At 40.6% G+C, this 9,867-nt stretch overlaps 1 protein-coding gene across 2 annotated transcripts in view; it reads left to right on the top strand.

Moving 5' to 3' along the window:
* Window positions 1–377: 377 nt before the first annotated feature.
* LOC143769518 (transient receptor potential cation channel subfamily V member 6-like) overlaps window positions 378–9,867 on the top strand; it is a 41,123-nt gene continuing 31,633 nt past the window's right edge. Inside the window, exons 1-2 of one of the 2 annotated variants that reach the window (XM_077258145.1) lie at window positions 378–561; window positions 8,269–8,367. In XM_077258145.1, the coding sequence (XP_077114260.1) occupies window positions 8,273–8,367 (95 nt within the window). In that variant the 5' untranslated portion in view covers window positions 378–561; window positions 8,269–8,272. Of the gene's footprint in view, window positions 576–8,268; window positions 8,368–9,867 lie in introns of both variants that reach the window. The other variant, XM_077258144.1, reaches the window with a different exon arrangement.

Genomic DNA, 9,867 nt, shown 5'->3' with positions numbered 1-9,867 from the left:
TTTCATGTGGCTCCAAGGTCACCAGATCATAACAGTGGCCACTACGATGGAGCCCTGCTGTTCAGCTCCATAGCTGCTTACGTTCAGCCACCACTCAGAGATGCTGATCAGTGGGGGTGCCAGGTGTCGGACCCCCACCAATATGATGTTGAAGACCTTTCCTAAAGATAGGTCATCAATATAAAAGTAGTGGAACATCCCTTTAAGACCCTTACCATCCATTTGTCTAGGTGGATGAGTTTGTGTTGTGTGTACCTTTGGAACAGTGTGTCATCTTCTGTACCTGACCCAAGTTCCCGAACAGGTCTCACCACATTCCTCCACATGGTCTGGATAACAAACACTTCCCCCTCCCCTATCCCATCTCGAAAAATCATCATCTGCTCAAACAGAACCAAATCTTTGGTTCTAGAAGACGAGGAGGTCGGATCATGGTCGCCCACCACTTGGATCAGCGGGACCCAAAGTAGCAATGTCTACACAAAATCTGGAATTTATCACTCATTTGACAATGCAAACCAAAGGCAAAGCTGATGTAAAACCAAATGGCATGTAAGATCAGTAAGTATTGAAAGGTGAGTAGAATATTCCAGAATTAAAAAAAGGAATGTGGCTATACCATCAATTAGGGTCAACATATCGTGCAATTATGATTTATGACAGTACTAATCCTGAATAACTAACTAAATCATGATCAATATATGGTATATAAAAAATGACACTCTTTGCATTTACACGTTATAAATGTTATATAAATAGATTTATAAATGTGTTATAAATGTGTCCTGATTTTTTTTCGTTTGCAGCATATCTTAATAAATGTTTGTTCTGCTCTTCCTGAATATTCAGAGCTATTCAGTTACCCTTTGCACCTCATTAATAGTTGAAAATAATGAAAGTAAAAAACAATACATTTAAAATGTATTTCACATAAATATTTAATAACACATACGGTATATAAGTTTTACTTAAATAATTAGATTTATTGTTTGATATGAAGAAGTGCCTGAAATTGGTAACCACATTATTTGGGCTCAAGATAAAAAACTACAAATGTTATAAATCTCACTTTCTTGTGCACTTGTAAAAATATTTTCAATATTGATAATCACTTTAACCTCTTTAGTACATGCCATAATTTGGCTCTGTTTCCCATACTTATATATTTTTATAAATTGTCGCAGTCCCAAGAATTATCTTGTCTATTTATTTATTTATTTATTTACTTTGTCTATGTGGCTACATGAAGATGTGTACTTTTTGTGGATACGTTGTATTTGTCACTTTAATATATATATAAATATATGTACTATATATATATATATATATATATATATATATATATATATATATATATATATATACAGTATATATATATATATATATATATATATATATATATATACTGCTCAAAAAAATAAAGGGAATACTAAAATACCACATCCTAGATATCTCTGAATGAAATATTCCAGTTGCAAATTTTTATTAATTGCATAGTGGAATGTGTTCAGAACAATAATACATAACATTTATCAATGTATAATCAAACTCAAAATCAAGGTGGAAAATCAAATTACAGGCTGATCCAACTTCAGTGGAAATGCCTCATGACATGGAAAAGTTGCTCAGTATTGTGTGTGGCCTCCACGTGCCTGTATGACCTCCCTATTGTACAATGCCTGTGCATGCTCCTGATGAGGCGGCGGATGGTCTGAGGGATCTCCTCCCAGACTTGGACTAAAGCATCCGCCAACTCCTGGACAGTCTGTGGTGCAACGTGACTGGATGGAGCGAGACATGATGTCCCAGATGTGCTCAATCGGATTCAGATCTGGGGAACGGGTGGGCCAGTCCATAGCTTCAATGCCTTCATCTTGCAGGAACTGCTGACACACTCCAGCCACAGGGCCAACCGCACCAGCATATGGTCTCACAAGGGGTCTGAGGATCTCATCTTGGTACATAATGGCAGCCAGGCTACCTCTGGCGAGCAGATGGAGGGCTGTGCGGCCCTCCAAAGAAATGCCACCCCACACCATTACTGACCCACTGCCAAACCGGTCATGCTGAAGGATGTTACAGGCAGCAGATCGCTCTCCACGGCATCTCCAGACTATGTCACGTCTGTCACATGTGCTCAGTGTGAACCTGCTTTCATCTGTGAAGAGCACAGGGCGCCAGTGGCGAATTTGCCAATCCTGGTGTTCTGTGGCAAATGCCAATCATCCTGCACGGTGTCGGGCTGTGAGCACAACCCCTATCTGTGGACATTGGGCACTCAGACCATCTTCATGGAGTCGATTTCTAACCGTTTGTACAGACATGCACATTTGTGGCCTGCTGGATGTCATTTTGCAGGGCTCTGGTAGTGCTCCTCCTGTTCCTCCTTGCACAAAGGCGGAGGTAGCCGTCCAGCTGCTGGGTTGTTGCCCTCCTATGGCCCCCTCCATGTCTCCTGGTGTACTGGCCTGTCTCCTGGTAGCGCCTCCAGCCTCTGGACACTATGCTGACAGACACAGCAAACCTTCTTGCCACAGCTCGCATTGATGTGCCATCCTGGATGAGCTGCACTACATGAGCCACTTGTGTGGGTTGTAGAGTCCGTCTCATGCTACCACGAGTGTCAAAGCACAACCAATATTTAAAAGTGACCAAAACATCAGCCAGAAAGCATTGGTGCTGAGATGTGGTCTGTGGTCTCCACCTGCAGAACTACTCCTTTATTGAGGGTGTCTTGATAATTGCCAATAATTTCCATCTGTTGTCTATTCCATTTGCACAACAGCATGTGAAATTGATTATCAATCAGTGTTGCTTCCAAAGTGGACAGTTTGATTTCACAGAAGTTTGATTTACTAGGAGTTAGATTCTGTTGTTTAAGTGTTCCCTTTATTTTTTTTGAGCAGTATATATATATATATATATATATATATATATATATATATATATATATATATACACTCACCGGCCACTTTATTAGGTACACCATGCTAGTAACGGGTTGGACCCCCTTTTGCCTTCAGAACTGCCTCAATTCTTCGTGGCATAGATTCAACAAGGTGCTGGAAGCATTCCTCAGAGATTTTTGTCCACATTGACATGATGGCATCACACAGTTGCCGCAGATTTGTCGGCTGCACATCCCAAAGATGCTCCATACAAGGCAGGATGGATCCATGCTTTCATGTTGTTTACGCCAAATTCTGACCCTACCATCCGAATGTCGCAGCAGAAATCGAGACTCATCAGACCAAGCAACGTTTTTCCAATCTTCTACTGTCCAATTTCGATGAGCTTGTACAAATTGTAGCCTCAGTTTCCTGTTCTTAGCTGAAAGGAGTGGTACCCGGTGTGGTCTTCTGCTGCTGTAGCCCATCTGCCTCAAAGTTCGACGCACTGTGCGTTCAGAGATGCTCTTAGGCCTACCTTGGTTGTAACGGGTGGCGATTTGAGTCACTGTTGCCTTTCTATCAGCTCGAACCAGTCTGCCCATTCTCCTCTGACCTCTGGCATCAACAAGGCATTTCCCCCCACAGAACTGCCGCTCACTGTATTTTTTTTCTTTTTCGGACCATTCTCTGTAAACCCTAGAGATGGTTGTGCGTGAAAATCCCAGTAGATCAGCAGTTTCTGAAATACTCAGACCAGCCCTTCTGGCACCAACAACCATGCCACGTTCAAAGGCACTCAAATCACCTTTCTTCCCCATACTGATGCTCGGTTTGAACTGCAGGAGATTGTCTTGACCATGTCTACATGCCTAAATGCACTGAGTTGCCGCCATGTGATTGGCTGATTAGAAATTAAGTGTTAACAAGAAGTTGGACAGGTGTACCTAATAAAGTGGCCGGTGAGTGTATATATGTGCTTCTCTCGAAATTTGAATATCATCAAAAAGTTACTTTATTTCAGTTCGTCAATACAAAAAGTGAAACTCATATATTATATAGAATTATTACACACAGAGTGATCTATTTCATGTGTTTATTTCTGTTAATGTTGATGATTATGGCTTACAGCAAATGAAAACCCAAAAGTCATTATCTCAGTAAATTAGAATACTTTATAACACCAGCTTGAAAAATGATTTTAATATCCGAAATGTTGGCCAACTGAAATGTATGTTCAGTAAACGCACTCAATACTCAGTCGGGGCTCCTTTTGCATCAATTACTGCATCAATGCGGCATGACATGGAGGCGATCAGCCTGTGGTATGCTGAGATGTTATGGAAGCCCAGGTTGCTTTGATAGCAGCCTTCAGCTCGTCTACATTGTTGGGTCTGGTGTCTCTAATCTTCCTCTTAACAATACCCTATAGATTCTCTATGGGGTTAAGGTCAGGTGAGTTTGCTGCCAATCTAGCCCAGTGATACTGTTGTTTGTAAACCAGGTATTGGTACTTTTGGCAGTGTGGACAGGGGCCAAGTCCTGCTGGAGAATGACATTTCCATCTCCAAAAAGCTTGTCGGCAGAGGGAAGCATGAAGTGCTCTAAAATTTCCTGGTAGACGGCTGCGCTGACTTTGGTCTTTTTTAATAAACTCAGTGGACCTACACCAGCAGATGACATGGCTCCCCAAACCATCACTGATTGTGGAAACTTCACACCAGACCTCCAGCAGCTTGGATTGTGGCTTCTCCACTCTTCCTCCAGACTCTGGGACCTTGATTTCCAAATGAAATGCAAAATTTACTTTCATCTGAAAACAACACCTTGGATCACTGACAACAGTCCAGTTCTTGGCCCAAGTAAGACGCTTCTGGTGTTGTCTATTGGTCATGAGTGGCTTGACACAAGGAATGCGACACTTGTAGCTCATGTCCTGGAGACGCCTCTGTGTGGCGGCTCTTGTAGCAATGACTCCAGCAGCAGTCCACTCCTTGTGAATCTCCCCCCAATTTTTGAATGGTATTTTCTTAACAATCCTTTCAAGGCTGCGGTTATCCCGGTTGCTTGTGCACCTTTTTTCTACCACACTTTTTCCTTCCACTCAACTTTCCATTAATATACTTGGATACAGCACTCTGTGAACAGCTGGCTTCTTTAGCAATGACCTTTTGTGAGTTACCCTCCTTGTGGAGTGTGTCAATGATGCCTTCTGGACATCTGTCAGTCAGCAGTCTTCCCCATGTTTGTGGAGTTACTGATACAGAATAAGGGACCTTTTTAAAAGCTTAGGAAGCCTTTGGAGGTGTTTTTTGATAATTATTCTAATTTACTGAGATAATGACTTTTGGGTTTACATTGGCTGTAAGCCATAATCATCAACATTAACAGAACTAAACACATGAAATAGATCACTCTGTGTGTAATAATTCTGTAGAATATATAAGATTCACTTCATGAATTGAGGAACTGAAATAAATTAACTACTTGATGATATTCTAATTTTGTGAGAAGCACCTGTGTGTGTGTATATATATATATATATATATATATATATATATATATATATATATATATATATATATACAGTACAGACCAAAAGTTTGGACACACCTTCTCATTTAAAGATTTTTCTGTATTTTCATGACTATGAAAATTGTACATTCACACTGAAGGCATCAAAACTATGAATTAACACATGTAGAATTATATACTTAACAAAAAGTGTGAAACAACTGAAATTATGTTTTATATTATAGGTTCTTCAAAGTAGCCACCCTTTGCTTTGATGACTGCTTTGCACACTCTTGACATTCTCTTGATGAGCTTCAAGAGGTAGTCACCGGGAATGGTCTTCCAACAATCTTGAAGAAGTTCCCAGAGATGCTTAGCACTTGTTGGCCCTTTTGCCTTCACTCTGCGGTCCAGCTCACCCCAAACCATCTCGATTGGGTTCAGGTCTGCTGACAGTGGAGGCCAGCTCATCTGGCATAGCACCCCATCACTCTTCTTAATGGTCTGGGGGTGTGTTTGGGATCATTGTCCTGTTGAAAAAGAAATGATGGTTCAACTAAACGCAAACCGGATGGAATAGCATGCCGCTGCAAGATGCTGTGGTAGCCATGCTGGTTCAGTATGCCTTCAATTTTGAATAAATCCCCAACAGTGTCACCAGCAAAGCACCCCCACACCATCACACCTCCTCCATGCTTCACGGTGGGAACCAGGCATGTAGAGTTCATCCGTTCACCTTTTCGGCGTCGCACAAAAACACGGTGGTTGGAACCAAAAGATCTCAAATTTGGACTCATCAGACCAAAGCACAGATTTCCACTGGTCTAATGTCCATTCCTTGTGTTCTTTAGCCCAAACAAGTCTCTTCTGCTTGTTGCCTGTCCTTAGCAGTGGTTTCCTAGCAGCTATTTTACCATGAAGGCCTGCTGCACAAAGTCTCCTGTTAACAGTTGTTGTAGAGATGTGTCTTCTGCTAGAACTCTGTGTGGCATTGACCTGGTCTCTAATCTGAGCTGCTGTTAACCTGCGATTTCTGAGGCTGGTGACTCGGATAAACTTATCCTCAGAAGCAGAGGTGACTCTTGGTCTTCCTTTCGTGGGGCGTTCCTTGTGTGAGCCAGTTTCTTTGTAGCTCTTGATGGTTTTTGCCACTGCACTTGGGGACACATTCAAAGTTTTCCCAATTTTTCGGACTGACTGACCTTCATTTCTTAAAGTAATGATGGCCACTCGCTTTTCTTTACTTAATTTGTATTATGACAAGAAAAAAGCAGCTAACAGTCTATTCAGTATTCAGTCTATTCAGTAGGACTATCAGCTGTGTATCCACCAGACCTCTGCACAACACAGCTGATGGTCCCAACACCATTTATAAGGCAAGAAATCCCACTTATTAAACCTGACAGGGCCCACCTGTGAAGTGAAGACCATTCCGGTGACTACCTCTTGAAGCTCATCAAGAGAATGCCAAGAGTGTGCAAAGCAGTCATCAAAGCAAAAGGTGGCTACTCTGAAGAACCTAGAATATAAGACATAATTTCAGTTGTTTCACACTTTTCTGTTAAGTATATAATTCCAGATTTGATGCCTTCAGTGTGAATGTACAATTTTCATAGTCATGAAACTACAGAAAAATCTTTAAATGAGAAGGTGTGTCCAAACTTTTGGTCTGTACAAATATATATATATATATATATATAATCTTATTACTTAAATTTTATTAACCCTTTACCGTAAAAAAACCCCAGTAATTCTAATAAAGGTCTTTGACAGTTTTAGTATATTGCTATATATGCACTGCAAAATTTAAATGTAACTTTCTGTGGGTTAAAACAATTAGTAAATTTTTTTTTTGTAAATTTGGTATATATTTTTTTTACTTTGTACATAAAGACACCCAAATAAAATGATTTGTGTTTATGTCGCCATAATTTCAACATTTTCTATATATTTATTTTATTTTTTTCCACAGCAAAATGTAGTCTTCAGTGTTACTATTTTGTGGACTATTAAATCACTTTTTGTTGCATTTTTTTTCGGGAGGTAGGATGAACTAAAAAAATCAGCAAATCTGGATGCTTTCTTTTTTTAATTGAACACTGTTCATCATTCAGTTCTGTGAACAAACATGTTAACGTCATTCTTTAGGTTGATATGATAATGCAAGTACCAAATTTATGTCGTTTATGTAAGTTTTAGTACTTTTTGCTAAAAATAAATCAACTTAGTTTAAAAGATTATTCTTTTCTGAAGTTCACAAGTTTTTCATTTTTCTTTCTGTCAAACTCTTCACATGCCGTTGTCACTATAGACATTGGCATCTGAGGGGTTAAAATGCTGGGATCCGGTCCCAGCACATACATAGGGGGCTCAGCTGTATAATACCGTCAGCTCCTGCTGCGGATAGGACAGGCTCAGCAGCTGCCGTCAGGATGTTCATATAGATGACTATATAAATTGTAGGATATATGTCCAAAGATTTGGAAACTACCGGTGTATGCCAAAAATCTGCATTTTTAGCTTATTTTACCCATAATACAGTATTTCAACTGTATGAAAAAAGTAGTGTCAATGTATACAATGCACCATACATACATTTTCTTTTCATCTTCTTTCAAATTCACCATTAAGACTACTGAAATTGTCTCACTAAATCATTTAGTCTGTTTTGATTACTGTTTTTACATTATTTTATTTTTCTAAATTCATTTTTAATTTAATTTAATTGTTTATTTACGCTATGAAGGCTGGATTTTTATTATATGTTATTATATATATATTTTTTCAATGTTTTCTAATGTAATCATTAAGGCTTTTCATTTATAATAATTTATGATTTTTTTTTGCAATATTTCTGATATGATAGGAACATGAGAAAGAAGTCCAAACATGAACTTTGCTTCCATTTTTGCTGCTTAGACATGATGGAACCGGATAAGAATACAGATCTGCTACAGCAAAGAAGGTATCCTTCCAAGAAGGGGTTAAGTGCATGTCCTGTGAATGGAAATCTCCCCAGAAGGAGGGAGATTTATTATTGCTTTCCCAAATTCAAGCCAGGTCACTTTATACAGTAACACAACACCCTTTCCTCTAGCCACATGCCTTCTTCCAATGATATCACAACCTTTCCCCTAGCCATGTCCCTCTATACAGTGATACCACACCCTTTCCTCTAGCCATGTCCTCTTATATGGTGATACCAAACCCTATCTCTTAGCCATGTCCTCTTATATGGTGATACCTCGCCCTATCTCTTAGCCATGTCCTTTTATACAATGAACCCACAACCTTTCCCCTAGCCACGTCCCTTTATATGGTGATACCACACCCTTTCCCTTAGCCACGTCCCTTTATATGGTGATACCACACCCCTTCCTTTAGCCGCGTCCTTTTATATGGTGATACCACACCCTTTCCCCTAGCCACATCCCTTTATATTGTGATACCACACCCTTTCCCTTAACCACATCCCTTTATATTGTGATACCACAACACCCTTTCCCTTAGCCACGTCCCTTTATATGGTGATACCACGCCCTTCCCTTAGCCACTTCCCTTTATATGGTGATACCACACCCTTTCCCTTAGCCATGTCCCTTTATATGGTGATACCACACCCTTTCCCTTAGCCACGTCCCTTTATATGGTGATACCACACCCTTTTCCTTAGCCATGTCCCTTTATATGGTGATACCACACCCTTTTCCTTAGCCACATCCCTTTATATGGTGATACCACACCCTTTCCCTTAGCAACGTCCCTTTTTATGGTGATACCACGCCCTTTCCCTTAGTAACGTCCCTTTTTAAGGTGATACCACACCCTTTCCCTAGTCATGTCCCTTTATACAGTGATACCACACCCTTTCCTCTAGCCACTTCTCTTTATATGATGATACCATGCCCTTTCCTTTAGCCATGTCCCTTTATATGGTGATACCATGCCCTTTCCCTTAGCCACATCCATTGATATGGTGATACCACACCATTTCCCTTAGCCACTTCCCTTTATATGGTGATACCACACCCTTTCCCTTAGCAACGTCCCCTTTTATGGTGATACCACACCCTTTCCCTTAACTACGTCCCCTTTTATGGTGATATCACGCCCTTTCCCTAGCCATGTCCCTTTATACAGTGATACTACACCCTTTCCTCTAGCCACTTCCCTTTATATGGTGATACCATGCCCTTTCCCTTAGCCATGTCCCTTTATATGGTGATACCATGCCCTTTACCTTAGCCACATCCATTTATATGGTGATACCACACCCTTTCCCCTAGCCACATCCCTTTATATGGTGACTAGGGTTGAGCGAAACGGATCGGTCATTTTCATAAGTCGCCGACTTTTGGCAAAGTCGGTGTCTCATGAAACCCGACCCGATCCCTGTGTGGGGTCGGCCATGCGGTACGCGATCTTGGCGCCAAAGTCGCATTTCGTATGACGCGTTTAGCGCCAT

This window comes from Ranitomeya variabilis, chromosome 4 (genome assembly GCF_051348905.1).
Source record: "Ranitomeya variabilis isolate aRanVar5 chromosome 4, aRanVar5.hap1, whole genome shotgun sequence".
Lineage (NCBI taxonomy): Eukaryota > Metazoa > Chordata > Amphibia > Anura > Dendrobatidae > Ranitomeya > Ranitomeya variabilis.
Note: the sequence above shows the minus strand (reverse complement) of the source record. Positions and strands in the feature narration are given on the sequence as shown.